Below are 15080 nucleotides of genomic sequence, written 5' to 3'. Positions count from 1 at the left end.
ACATGCCATACTGGATGAATCACAAGCTAGAATCAAGATTGCTGGGAGAAATAACAACTTCAGATATGCAGATGATACCACCCTAATGGCAGAAAGCAAAGAGGAACTAAAGAGCCTCTTGATGAGAGTGAAAGGAGAGTGAAGAAGCTGATCTGGAACTCAACATTCAAAAAACTCAGATCATGGCATCTGGTCCCATCACAAATAGAATGGGAAAAAGTGTAAACAGTGGCAGATTTTCTTTTCTTGGACTCTAAAATCACTGTGGACGAGGACTGCAGCCATGAAATTAAAGAACGCTTGATCCTTGAAAAGAAAGCTATGATGAAACTAAACAGCATATTAAAAAGCAGAGACATCAGTTTGCCAACAGAAGTCCATATAGTCAAAGCTATGGTTTTTCCAGTAGTCACATACTGATGTGAGAGTTGGACCATAAGTAAGGCTGAGTGCCGAAGAATGGATGCTTTTGAATTGTGGTGTTGGAGAAGTTGCTTGAGAGTCCCTTTGCAAGGAAATCAAACCAGTCAATCCTAAAGGAAGTTGACCCTGAATAGTCATTGGAAAGACTGATGCTGAAGCTGAACCTGCAATACTTGGGCCACCTGATGAGAAGAGCTGACTCATTGGAAAAGACCCTGATGCTGGGAAAGATTGAGGACAGGAGGAAAAGTGGGTGGTGAAGGATGAGATGGTTGGATGGTATCATCGACTTGATGGACATGAATCTGAGCAAACTCCTGGAGATAGTGAAGAGCAAGGAAGCTTTGCATGCTGCAGTCCATGTGGTCTCAAAGAGTCCAACATGACTGAGTGACTGAACAACAACAAAGATAAGAATACTCAAAAATCAACTGATGACATATTTGTAATTCTAAAACTTGCAGTTTAGGCCATCATTTTTTAACTCTCTGCTTGGACATCACCCCTGGGCAGTTTTCCTTGATTACGCCCAGGCCTACCAGTGCAATGGTGGTTCAAGGGAGACAGTGACCAAATCTATTATTCTGCACTGCATGATTTTAACTGTGTGTGTATCTTGCCTGCCAGGCTTTTAACGCTCCAGCACAGAGATTAGGTCTTTTTGGCCTTTATGTCTCAAATCTAACATGTCAAAAATTGTTCTAGAAAATTTCTCATAAATTAACTCTAAATATGATTTCAAAAGGGCTTTGAGAGATAATAGAGCATGAATCAAACAAAATTAAACTATGTTTTGAACTTAATACCCAGTTACAGATATGACATTTAATTACATATTTGCTTTCATTTAAGTTAGTACAGTTGCAATGTGCAAAAAAAACACAAAAACCACAAAAACTGAAAATATGCTTAGCTAGAACAAATATTACTCAAGATAGAAAAGTCTATACAGAAATACTGTGCGAATCATTTATTTTATAGACTATCTTATAAAAAATGTATGTGTACACACACACACACCCAGCAGTGAGCTAAATTTGACAGTGGGTTAAAATTTCATTCCTCTATAGTAATTTGAGCAGAAGAGTTAACCTATGACATGGTTACAAGGTTATACACACATATCAAGAGGGGCAGTTTTCTTTGGGAAATGTTAAAATTTTCTGGTTCAATACTTTTTAAATCCAATTCAATGAGTTTCATCAAAATATCTAATATTGGCCTCACTCACAAGCAGTTAGTGAAAAGTGTCAAGAAAACACATCAAAGAAATGGGGAACTAACTTAAGGTTGTCTTATTCATCATATACTTATTTATTGTCCGTTTCTCCCACTTAATTCACTGCTATTATTCCAATATCTACAAGAAAGCCTAGTAACAAATATACATAAATACACAAACAACTGCTTTTAACAAGATATTATTAAATATGAGGAAGATATAAATTGATCCAGAATGGAAATTATTTACTCAAAAAGAAATATCTTGAATAGATGCTATGATCAGATAAAGCTAAAATTCCACTACTGTATTGAAGCTGGGTTTCAAGTGACACTTGACAACTGAAAAAATGGTTGAAAAGGGATTAAAACTCTTTGAAATTTGGGCATGCCAAGCCCAAATCATTGACCTTTCAATTGCAGATCCAACAAATATCTAGACACTGAATAGGAAAATTGTGTATGAAGACCTTGGTTCTAGCCACAAGTAGGTCATTCTAAGATTTTGGCCAAGGAGACATAGTTTCCTTAATTATAAAATGGATAAGAATACCTGCCCTTGCCTTCTTTACAAACTGTTGTAAGAATAAAGTACCTTTGACATTTATATATTCTTATTCTCTAGTCATCTACTACAAGCAAAATGTCCTTATTACAATCAACACTGAAAATCAGAATGTCACTGTGGCAGGCATGGAGGTGAGCCCCTTGAATTGCTCTTAAAAGAACTTGCTGATCAAAAGTTATTTGTTGGCCTCTAGTGATAGCACCTTCTGGGTCTCCCAGAGCATGTGAAGGTCGTGTTTTCCTGGGTAGCCTCTGGCCATGGCTTAGCATGGTGTTGACTAAGACATGGCCATTTCTGCACAACACGGGCTCTGTCCTCTGTGGGCAGTCTGCTCTGATCTTGCCAATGAGCTGACCAAGCCCCTCCCAGAGCTGCATTTCAATCTGATGCCTTTTCTTGCCATTCCTCTCTTCTTCCCTCATCCTCTCACAGGTATCAGACCTCCATCATAGCCTGAAGTCTCTCCTACCAACTCCTGTTCCTCCTCCTTTCAATCTCTCTTAGTCATTATCTCCAACAAATGTTTGCACATCTAACTTCTATCTTGGCATCTGAGTTCTGGAAGACTCAACTAGCATGGTCCCCTAATCCCACTTCTTTGAAGCAACTTCTGTCACTACTAAGAAAGCTATTTCTTTCCAGAAATTTTCATATGTATAAGCCATTGTGAGCATTTTAAGATGGTTCTTCTTTTTTCTTTTAGCTTCATCACATACATTTATGAATAAGAAATAATAAAGGATTTTTAAAAACATAAGCCTATACAATAGCAATCACCACTTGATGTTCTTGGACTTTAATAACAACGCTTGAGGAGACTCCAAAACATTTTTTGAGAACACAGCATGGAATGGCATGGGCCCCAGTAAGAAGTGAATCAGTTATCTGGAATCTTTCAATAGCTTTTCAGGGTGAGTGTAAGATTCTTTCTGCCCCCAAGCCTGTGTCCTCTCTGCAGAGTCTGTTTCCTTGCTCCCCAGGAAATGTCACTTGCATTGTTTCCTTTGATATCTCTTACCTTCTCATTCTTTCTGGCTTTACTTCTGCTTTAAAACTAAACTACAGTTACATAAATATTCCATGTATTTCACATGTAGGTTTTGAAAACTTTTGAAGTTCATGGTGTTCTATTAATTTCAATCAGCACTCTTTCTTTTTTTTTAATAAACTTTATGCTGCTACAAGAGTTTATTTATATATTTTAACATGAGTAAATCTGCATTTTCAAAGTGTTCCTGTCTCTTTTAAAATTTTCAACCTGATTATAAAATTGCCTAGGGCAGAGAGTGTACCTGGGGAGATATGTTTGGATGAAACTAGGCAAAACGATAATAAAAATCTGGGATCTCTTATATTGAGTAACATCAATGATGTCTTTGAGCCTATTTCTTCATCTGTGTTATGAAACAGGAATGAAATGTAATCCTTTTAGTATTGAGAGGGGAACTATATCATGCTATGTACAAAGTTCCTGTAAGACACTGGCACTAATTTGAGAACAGTTCTTTCCCTTTGAATGGAAGTCCACAATCCAAATTATAAAAATTCTACTTTCCTTCAACCTTTCCCTTACTCCCTTACTGTGAATTTGTTAATTCCATTGGGCTTAAAGCTACTCTAAACAGAGTAGACTGGTAATGGTACTGTGGTCATTTCATACCTGTATGCATCAGTCACTCAGCTGTGTCTGACTCTTCGCGACCCCACAGACTTGCTCTGTCCATGGAATTCTCCAGGCAAGAATACTGGAGTGGGTTGCCAATTTCCTCCTCCAGGGGATCTTCCTGACCCAGGGATCGAACCCATGTGTCCTGTGTCTCCTGCACTGCAGGAGGATTCTTTACCTGTTGAGCTGTGCGGAAAGCCATTTCACACCATACTAAAAACATTTCTGATTTCTGTCCTTCAAGTGGTATTCACAAGTGATCTGTTTTTTCATACCACATCCTTCCCTATAATTTCTAGAATTACAAATAAAGGAGAGCTAACATTCACCTACATCTTTAACATAAGGAGTCATAAAGACATTCTGAATTCACAAGTCCAAACAGTTTTGAAATCAAGAGGACAGCACCAGGTACTAGAAGGATCATAGATTTGGGGACTCTCACCCAGACTTGTCAAGTGCCAGTTGCAAACCCTGAAGCGATAGCTTCTTCTAACCTTGGTTGCTTATCTGTAACATGAGCATAATGACGTTTGTAGTTCTTTTCTTTGGAAGATATTTTTTTAAAACCAGTTTTTTTTTTTTTTTTTTTGCATCCATCTTATACATGTTTCTTCTGTGATGTGAGCTTTCAAAACCATGTTGATTTTCCAGTTTCCATGATAGAATGTTGTTTTTTTTTTTTCTACAAAATGAAAGAAGAAATCCCTTGAAGTCACAGAAAATAATCTTTTTTGAAACAAAGGAAAAAATGACAGAAGCACTGGATCCACTGATCTGAAGATGAAACAATGAGCAGGCTACTTAGGTGAGAAGTGTCTGTTGACAGGGAGGGCCTGAGTTAGGTAACACTGCTCCCTGTGGGTCCCAGTTTTATCTTTCCCGTCAATAAGTATAATAGGAAAATACTTGTAGTGTTCAATGATGGCTTCCACCGAGTCAAACTTCTGAAACACAGAAGAGAAAGTTAGTGAAAATTTAGGACCTTTGTGTGTGTAGGTTAAAGTACAGCCTAAGATGCTTCATTTTACTTAGGAAAGAGGGTAACTCATTTGACTTTTTTTTTTTTTTTTAGATTGTAAAGGTATATCAGGAAGTGATTTAAAAAAATTATTGGAGTATAGTTGACTTAGAATATAGTTGATTGGAGTATAGGAGATAAAGATCTTAATGCTGGGAAAGATTGAAAGCAAAAGCAGATTGGGGCAACAGAGGGTACAGTGGTTAGATAGCATCTCTGACTCAATGGACGTGAATCTGAGCAAACTCCAGGAGATAGGGGAGGACAGAGGAGACTGGCATGCTATAGTCCATGGGGTTGCAGAGTTGGACATGACTGAGCGACTGAATAATAACAATGATAGCAACAAACAGTTGATTTACAATGCTGTATAAGCCTCAGGTATACATCAAAGTGAATCAGTTATACATACACGTATATCCATTCTTTTAGATTCTTTCCCCATATAGGTCATTATGGAGGATTGAGTAGAGTTCCCTGTGCTCTGCAGTGCATCCTTATTAGTTATGTATTTTATATATAGTAGTGTGTATGTGTTAACTCCAGTCTTCCAGTTCATCCCTCCCCTCTCACATTTTCCCCCTGGAGAAAGTTGATTTTTTTTTTTTAAAGGATGTGGCAAAGAAGCTCTTGAATGATAAATGGTAAGATTAAGGTAAGGAGGGTGACCAGAAGTGAGCCCTCCACAGTTCTCGAAGCTTCCCACCCATGGACTGTTCACCAGAATCAGGTCACACTGGTCAGTTTCCACTCTGGCGTTGTGTTCCTATGATAAGCAGTTCAAATGGGTTAATTACACTGCAGTCAGCCATGAAGACTCCCTGGTGCCTCCCTTACCTGTCCCCCAACTGTGACAAATTAAAATGTGGATGATCACGTCTTGACTTCACTTTGTAAATTGATGGGAACATCTGCAGTGAAGCCTCTCTCCTGTACACCCCTCTTGTTCTGATGCATTCTAGACTAATCAGGAAGAATACTGATGACCACAGGGCTTGGCCTGGTAGTTCTTGGCCAATTTAGTGTTCTTACCTGGATTTCTTATGCAATAAACAGGTAATAGCAGAATGTTACACTTTTATGTTTCTAGAGATGTACAGATAAAGTGATGGGGTGACTTAATGGAAGGGAAGGTGGTTTCAAATATAGAGGAATCAGGAAGTGCTTTGTGGAAGATACAGACTTGAGATGGGCTATACAGTGTGGGTGAGTTAAGTGGACAAGGTGGATTTAAAGATACTGAGAGCAGAGGAAGACCTGTGTGCAAAGACAGGTGTTGAGCACATGTGAACACAGACAGGAATTCCTGCCTTCTGTAACTTTTTGTGAAGTGAGCAGGGCAGGAATGGACCTTGCCTGAAGAGCCAAGGAAACTAGCTCAGAGTGGGAAGCAACTTCCTCAGAGGTCACACAGCTGGGGGCAGGACCAGGAATGCAAACTGGTTTTTCTGGATGTGTATGAGTTTCTTCCTTGATGCAACTTTACCTATGGCCTGTGAACCCAGTGTTCCAACAGAGCTGAGTCCAGATGGTGCAGCATGAAGGAGGGACCTGTGTTGGGGACGACTTTGATTCTCTTGGGCTTCCCTGGTGGCTCAGACGGTAAAGGATCTGCCTGCAATGTAGGAGACCCAGTTTCGATCCCTGTGTTGGGAAGATCCTCTGAAAAAAGGAATGGCTAAGCGACTAACACTTTTGATTTTCTCTAGTTTTGCACATCCTCCCTCTGCCCAGCACAGGAATGTTTGCAGGCCTGAGGGACATTCAAGAGGGAATGAGATTGTCAAGGTCTCTGTCCTCATGGAGACTCATGCATTGCATTCAGGTGGGGGCGGATGGAAAAAAAATTCCCTCTCCAAATAGATCTTTTCATGTAGGGATAAAGTGCTGTGGAAATAATCTCCAGACTTGAATTTTTGTCAACATTACAAAGCCATTACTTACATTCAAATTCTGTTGGGGATTGGTATAGATGTCTAGTATTTTGGTTCCATATTATAAGAATATCTTGGCATGAATACATTCTTATTTCTTATATGTATTTACAGAGATAATCTATTCCCCTATTTTGGCTCTTTTTCCTCTGGAATTAATCTTTAGAGGGAAAAATGCCTGCTTTGTAGTCTCACTCCTATTTTCTCTAGGATAGTCCCAATATAATGAATTCAATACTAATTATTTATAATCCACTCCATGGATGATATTTGCTATGAAATTGTAGTTTTAACAAGTAGAAGGAAGCAAGCTGGGCAGACGTAGTAAGTTATTCTGTCATCTCTTACTACTGACTTCCAGAGATAGGCCAATAACTGACATATTACTCTAAAGATAATTTTTAGAAAGATTATAATTAAGCTCTTAAAACTTTTATATTAAATTCCCTTTTTCAGGAGGACGGTAAATACCATCCTAATATTAGATATTAAAATTTGTTTAAACATTTGGCAATTGCCCTAAATACCAACCATAGGCAATGTTTCTCTGCCAGAAAGGTTAACCATTCTGTTTGGATCCACACATGGGAATAATAGAAGAAAAGAGAAAAAGAGGAAGAGAGAGAGAGATGCAAAGAGAGAACAAAGAGAAACAGACATGAGAAGTGAAAAAATCAACTCATTGATTAATTATCTCTGTTTCTTAGTCTTTAAACTTTATCAAGTAAACGTTTATCATAATTTTCAGCAATTTATTACAAGCGTTTGAGATCACTTCTTTTTACTAGACTCCACAGCAATGTCGACAGATGTGAGTTCTAAAACTTGGCAGCAAGTAGAGCTCTGAAGGTTATTAACAAGAAGGTAGCTCACTGGTGGGTCCAGGGCCAGTGTTCTATCAGCTGCTAAATATTTCAAATCTTAGCCCTGCTTAGGCACAGGCATTGATGGGTACAGATTAACAGAGTATTCCCCTGGATGGCAGAGACCCGTCTTCCTCTGCTCTCTGTCCCCAGAGTGAAGCATCAGATCTAGCATAACACAGGCATAAAATAAGGCGTGGCCCAATACTGAACAAATGAGAGATGTGGGCTGAAAAGTGGCCTCCGTGAGATATCCTGTGTCCTAGTTCCTGGAATCTGTGAATGTTTCTAAGCAAAAGAGTATTACTTAGCATGACAAAAGTTGGGACTATGTTAAGGATCTTGAGAGGAAGGTCTTTAACAAAAATTAATTATTTTTGGCTTTCCTAGGTCTGTATTGCTGCACACAGCCTTTCTCGAGTTGTGGTGAGTGGGACTGCTCTCTAGTTACCCTGTGCTGGCTTCTCTTTGCAGTGACTTCCTTTGTTGTGGAGCATGGGGTCTGGGGGTGTGGGCTTTAATAGTTGTAACTCTTGAGTTTGGTTTCCCCTTGGCATGTAGAATCTTCCCAGACCAGGGATTGAACCCATGTCCCCTGCATTGGCAGGAGGATGTTTAACCACTGGACCACCAGGGAAGTCCTGAGAGGAAGACCTCAAGAGAGGAGTTCAACCTAGGCTATCCCTAAAAGCGATCACACGTATTCCCATAAGATAGAAACAGAGGAAGAGTCACTTGGAGAAGATGAGGAGGCAATGTGACGTCAGAGGCAGTGATCAGAGTGATGTGGCCACCAGCCAAGGAAGCCAAGGTATGCTGACAACCGCCAAAAGCTGGAAGAGGCAGAAAGGATCTTCCCCTAGAGCCTCCAGAAGAAGCATAACCTGCCAATACCTTGGTTGCAGAATTGTAGACTTTGGAGCTTTGAAAGAATACATATTTGTTGTTTTATGCTACCAATTTTGTGGACTTTTGTTACAGCAGCCACAGGAAGCTCCAGATGCTCCCTAAATCTAAATTCAGACATGAATTTCTGGTCACATGGCTAACAGAATTACCCAACTTTATAATATGCTGCAACTTGGACCTTTCTAGGCTCATTCTTTGCAGGCCTATGTGGATTTGCTTACCTTCTGTGCTTGTGACAGGTGTCGACAAGCTGTGCCTTCCCAGGGGACCAGACCAGGCTGCTGCAACTGTTATGGCCCTTTGTGAGCTTTTCATTTAAACCCAGGGCACACAGATCCAGTGAAAGGACTTTAGGGAATCATTGAAGGCAGAAGTGGTACTTACTAACCACCTGCCTCCCTCTATGTGTCTAGAACCCTGTTTACATCATCTCATCTTACTCTCAAAATAGCTCCCATGTTAGAGGTGACCCTGCACTGTATGCACAGTCAAATTCTACAGTTTGCAAAACAGCCAGCAAGCCACAGGAAATCAAAATGATCCTTGAAAACCCTGTGCCTCATTACGGTTCTCCTGCAGAGTCAGCTAAGATGCTACTTTATTCAAGCACCAGATAAAATAGCTAGTAGCTGATTTTCATTGAGCAAAGCCTGGCTGCAGGAAATTCTTTCATCTTTTCTTAGCAATGGGAGATTCCTCCTCCTAAAGGCAAAGGGCTCAACAGAACGATGAAAAATGTGGTGGAACTGAGAGCAATCTAGGTCATCCCCCTCTACACCAGGGCATAGCTCATTCAGAAGAGAGGCAGGAAGAACCACCTGTAAATTGTGATTCTTCACCCAGCATCTGGCTCACACTAAGCTCCAGGTAGGTGTTAACTAATTTTCAACTGAAGTTCTAGGTTATTTTCAAATGGGTTGGGGATCATTTGCATTTGTTATGATGCTGTCTGAGGCTATGTGAGAAAGGCAATATTTTTGCAGATTATATTGAACCCCAGCTGTGTCTGTGCGTCCTGGTTCCCAGGTGGTTCAGTGGTAAAGAATCTGCCTGCCAAATGCAGGAGATGTGGATTTGATCCCTGGGTGGGGAAGATCCCCAGAGAAGGAAATGGCAAAACACTCCAATATTCTTGCCTGGAAAATCCCATGGACAGAGGAGCCTAAAGGGCTACAGTCCATGGGGTTGAAAATAGTGGGACAGTGACTGTGCGATTTAGTACGAATGCACGCACATGTCTGTGGGCCAGTGACTTCACGCTTCTGGGCCTCAGTTTCCCTGTCGGTTAGATGGTGATATTGATAGCACCTACCTTAAGGGTTGCTATGAGGATCAAATCGATCAAGTTAATTAATAATTGTTAACTGCACAGTATAGTGTCTGTGCATAATAAATGATGTAAGTGTGAAATAGACATGAAAAGGAGACTCTTGCATGGGAGATGCATGAGAGGAGAAAATTCCATAATAAACCAAAAAGAGTCCTCTTAAGCATTTGCATTTTTTTTAGGTTATACAAATGAAAATTTATATAAATTGAGGGAAACATCTCAAAATATAAGATTCTAGGCCTAAAAGTACTATAAATATTGTAAAAATCTAGGAAAATGATATATTATGCTGATTTTATTTAATTATTTTTTACTGAAGTATAGTTGATTTACAATGTTTCAGGTGTACAGAAAAATGAGTCAGTTATACTGGCTTGGCCATAAATTTCATTTGGGTTTTTCCATAGATGGGATAGAAAAACCTGAACGAACTTTTTGGCCAACCCAACGCATTTGAATTCTTAAGGGGTCCTTGGTACTGATAATTAGAGCTGTTCATCTGAAAGCTGATGGTCTAATCCAAGGGTGGTCAGGATGACAACTGTTCACCTGCTGAGGCCGGCAGTGAACTGGCTGGCAACCTGATTCAACACTATGGGGAAGTTATCGTAGGGTCATTGTTTCCTCTTTCACAGGCAGACCAAAGTATAGCTTGAAAAAAGCTGTAACCTCTTTACAGCTTGGTTTCCTCACTGGTAAAAGGGGTTCAATAACGCATCCTTTCCAGAGTGTTTTCAAAGGCGAGAGCAAATGAAAACAGCAGCTTAGAGAGAGCCCAGCACATTTCAGGGAACATGATTTCCATTTCTTGTATTCTCTGAGGAAAAGGAATCCCAAGCACTTAAAGTCGGAGTCAGATAAGCCTTTTTTTTTTTTTTTTTGTAAATGAGAAATTCTGTGAGCTGGCAGAAGACACAGAAGAATAAAGGGAAATTGAGCTGGGAAATCCCATTAACCATAGGTATCTGGACCCAGAGGCTTCCCAGATGGTACAGTGGTGTAGAATCTTGTGTCTGCCTGCCAGTACAGGAGACACAAGAGACGTGGGTTCAATCCCTGGCTCAAGAAGATGCTCTGGAGTAGGAAATGAAAACTCACTCCAGTATTCCTGCCTGGGAAACTCCATGGACAGAGGAGCCTAGTGGGCTATACAGTCCCTAAGGTCACAAAGAGTCAGACTTGACTAAGCAGGCATGCACTGTCTGGACCTAAGGGGAACTATGTCCTAGTTATCACCATGACCCAGTCAGAATAATAACAAAATAATAATGACTAACATTTATTGACATGTCACAGGTAGTGTTCTTAGTATTTGACATTCATTAACTCACTAATCCTCATCACAAAAGGAAATAGTTGCAACTCCTCTTTGTAGTTTTGCTGTAACCCTTTGTTTTTGTTGTTCAGTCGCTAAGTCATGTCCGACTCTGGGACCCCATGGAATGCAGCATGCCAGTTTCCTCTGTCTTCCACTATCTCCAGGAGTTTGCTCAAATTCAAGTTCATTGAGTCAATGATGCCATCTAACCATCTCATCCTCTGCCACCCCTTCTCCTTTTGCCTTCAGTCTTTCCCAGCATCAGGGTTTTTTGTTTTTTGTTTTTGCAGTGAATCAGCTGGTCAAAGTATTGGAGCTTCAGCTTTAGCCTCAGTCCTTCCAATGAATATTCAGGGTTGGTTTCCTTTAGGATTGACTGGTTTGATCTCCAGTAGTAGTAGTAGTAGTAGTACTGAGTAGTAGTCTGAGAAACTCTCAAGAGTCTTCTCCAGCAGCACAGTTTAAAAGCATCAATTCTCTGGCACTCAGCCTTTATGATCCAGCTCTCACATCTGTACATGACTACTGGAAAAACCATAGCTTTGAGTGTACAGACTTTTGTCAGCAAAGTGATGTCCCTCTATTTATTATGCTGTCTAGATTTGTCATAACTTTCCTTCTAAGGAACAAGCATCTTTTAATGTCATGGCTGCAGTGGCCGTCTGCAGGGATTTTGGAGCCTGAGAAAATAAAATCTGTTACTCTTGCCACTTTTTCCCCTTCTATTTGCCATGAAGTGATAGAGCCAAATACCATGATCTTAGTCTTTTCAATGTTGAGTTTCAAGCCAGCTTTTTCACTCTCCTCTTTTACCCTCATCAAGAGGCTCTTTAGTTCCTCTTCACTTTCTGCCATTAAAGTGGTGTCATCTGCAAATCTGAGGTTGTTGATATTTCTCCTGGCAATCTTGATTCCAGCTTGTGCTTCATCCAGCCCAGCGTTTCTCATGATGTACTTGCATATAAGTTAAACAACCAGGGTGACAATATAAAGCCTTGTCATACTCCTTTCCCAACTTTGAAGCAGTCAGTTGTTTCATATCTGGTTCTAAGTGTTGCTTCTTGACCTTCATACAGATTTCTCAGGAGACAGGTAAGGTGCTCTGGTATACCCATGAATTTTCCTCAGTTCATTGTGAGCTACACAGTCAAAAGCTTTCACGTAGTCAATGAAGCAGATGTTTTTCTGGAACTCCTTTGCTTTCTCCATGATCTATTGAATGTTGGCAGTGTAACCTTTTGATCCCTTTCTTACTTGGCAATATTTGGAAGATTTATTTATGTATTAATTTATTTATTCACTCATGTTCTCCTTTATGCCGAAACTTTCCCAGGCTGGAGCAGAGTCTGGTGAACTGACCCCACGGTGGCCTGGCCAGTGCTGACTACCCTCTCCAGCCACGTGTGATTCTCAGAAAAGGACTCTGGGTCAGGCACTGGGTTTAAGCTGGGATGTCCACACTCGTGCCTTCCTGAAGCATTTTGGCAGCCTTGGCAACAGTCGTTTTGGTATCTATTGAAGAACAATAGGTGTCTGTGTGACAGTTCTGGTTTCCTAGTGTGCCAGTTTTCTTGGGCCTCCACAACAAAGTACCACCCACTAGGGTGGTAGGGAACTTAAATGATGGAAATTAATTTTCTCACAGACCTGGAGGTCAGAATTCCAAGATCAAGATGTTGGCAGGGTTGGTTCCTTCTAAGGCCTCTCTCCTTGGCTTGAAAATGTCCCCTTTCTCTCTGTGACCGCATATCTGTGTGTGTCTATATCCTAATCTCCTCTTCTCATGAGGACACCAGGCCCATGGGGTCAAAGGCCACTCTAAGGACCTCGCTTTATCTTAGTCACCTCTTTAAAGACCTCATCTCTAGGGGACTTCCTTGGTGGTCCAGTGGTTAAGAAACCTCCTTGCAATGCAGGGGACGTGGGTTTGATCCCTGGTCAGGGGATAAGAAGCGACTTAGCACGCATGCATACAGGATACTAAGACCCCACATGCCATGGGGCAGCTGTGCCCGATGACCACAACTCCTGAGTCTGCATGTGCTGGAGCCCATGTGCCCCAACTAGAGTCCATGTGCTGCAACGAAAGATCCCACAGGCCTCAACTAAGACCTGATGCAGCCAAAATAAATAAAACAAAAACAAACAAAAAGACCCTGTCTGCAAATACAGTCATATTCTGAGGTGCTGGGGGCTAGAATTTTCACATAGGAATTTGGGAGGGGGCTACAATTTAGGCCATAACATACACCGGCAGATAAACAGAGGGGGCACATGAGAATCACTGAATTACAGAAGTCCAGACTTGCAAAGAACATTTACATTTGAAGAACCTAAAGCCCAGAGAAACAGTGGAAATAGTAGCTGACTTAATTTTTTTGGGCTCCAAAATCACTGCAGATGGTGATTGCAGCCATGAAATTAAAAGACGCTTACTCCTTGGAAGGAAAGTTATGACCAACCTAGACAGCATATTAAAAAGTAGAGACATTACTTTGTCAACAAAGGTCCATCTAGTCAAAGCTATGGTTTTTCCAGTGGTCATGAATGGATGTGAGTTGGACTGTGAAGAAAGCTGAGTGCTGAAGAATTGATGCTTTTGAATTGTGGTTTTGGAGAAGACTCTTGAGAATCCCTTGGACTGCAAGGAGATGCAACCAGTCCATCCTAAAAGAGATCAGTCCTGAGTGTTCATTGGAAGGACTGATATTGAAGCTGAAACTCCAATACTTTGGCCACATGATGCGAAGAGCTGACTCATGGGAAAAGACCCTGATGCTGGAAAAGACTGAGGGCAGGAGGAGAAGGGGATGACAGAGGATGAGATGGTTGGATGGCATCACCGACTCAATGGACATGAGTTTGAGTGGACTCCGGGAGTTGGTGATAGACAGAGGCCTGGCGTGCTGCGGTTCATGGGCTCACAAAGAGTCGGACAAGACTGAGCGACTGAACTGAACTGAAAGCCCAGAGAAGTGAAGTGACTGGCCTGAATTCACACACATAGTAAATGGTGATAGAATTTGAACCCTATCTCGCCTTCTCTTTCCTCCCTCCCTCCCTCCTTCCTACCTTCCTTCTGGAAGAGTTGAAAGAACAACTTCTCTTTGCCCTCTCACCACCTGTGCATCTCTAGACCTTGACTTAATTTTCTAAGCTTCAGTTTCCCTACATCTAAGATAGGAACCACTGTTCTATCAAAGAGCTGTTGAGGGTTAAAATAAGATAATGCAGACAGACCAGGCCTAGCATAAACACAGCAGAAATCAATCTCCTTTCCCTTTTCTCTCTGATCTATTTATTCAGTTATTAATGAATGCTTTAATCGAGTCATTCTTGCACCAAGCTGCCTCTCAGCAGACGTGTACTGAGGTTGGTCACGCTCAGCATAGCACTGGATGCAGTGACTGAGCCCACGATCAATGTGGGGACACACACCTACCCATTCCTAATGCCAGTACTGCTGATGTCACCAGAAATGGCTGCAGTAAAATTCAGCGCTGGCGGGGGAAAGGAGTGTGGCATTAACATGGGTCTCAGGCAAGGCTTCCTGGCAGGCAGGATGGAGATGTGTGTTACAGAATGAGTTTTCTTTAACGGGCCAAGCAGGAGAGAGGGTGCATGGAAAGGTCAGGATTGGCTGCAGGTCCTGTGAGCTAAGACACGGACGAGGATGCTTGTGGAAGGGGCTGGAAGGATTAGATTACATTCTGTACCTCCAGGGTGGCTCTTCTCTGATCTGCAGTCATGGGGATTTGGGAGTGGCTCAGCCAGCATCTCCAAAGTGAAGTCGCTCAGTTGTGTCCAAATCTTTGCGACCCTATGGA

At 41.3% G+C, this 15080-nt stretch overlaps 1 protein-coding gene across 1 annotated transcript in view; it reads right to left on the bottom strand.

Moving 5' to 3' along the window:
- Positions 1 to 1713: 1713 nt before the first annotated feature.
- Positions 1714 to 15080, bottom strand: part of CLNK (cytokine dependent hematopoietic cell linker) — a 209011-nt gene continuing 195644 nt past the window's right edge. The window contains exon 19 of the mRNA XM_086407495.1: positions 1714 to 4825. Coding sequence (XP_086263621.1) covers positions 4679 to 4825 — 147 coding nt within the window. The 3' untranslated portion in view covers positions 1714 to 4678. The remainder of the gene's footprint in view (positions 4826 to 15080) is intronic.

The sequence above is a fragment of the Bos grunniens genome, chromosome 6 (assembly GCF_055505025.1).
Source record: "Bos grunniens cultivar Pamir isolate PY7600 chromosome 6, Bosgru_T2T1.0, whole genome shotgun sequence".
Classification (NCBI taxonomy): domain Eukaryota; kingdom Metazoa; phylum Chordata; class Mammalia; order Artiodactyla; family Bovidae; genus Bos; species Bos grunniens.
The sequence above is the reverse complement of the archived record's forward strand: the minus strand, read 5'-3'. Positions and strand labels throughout refer to the sequence as shown.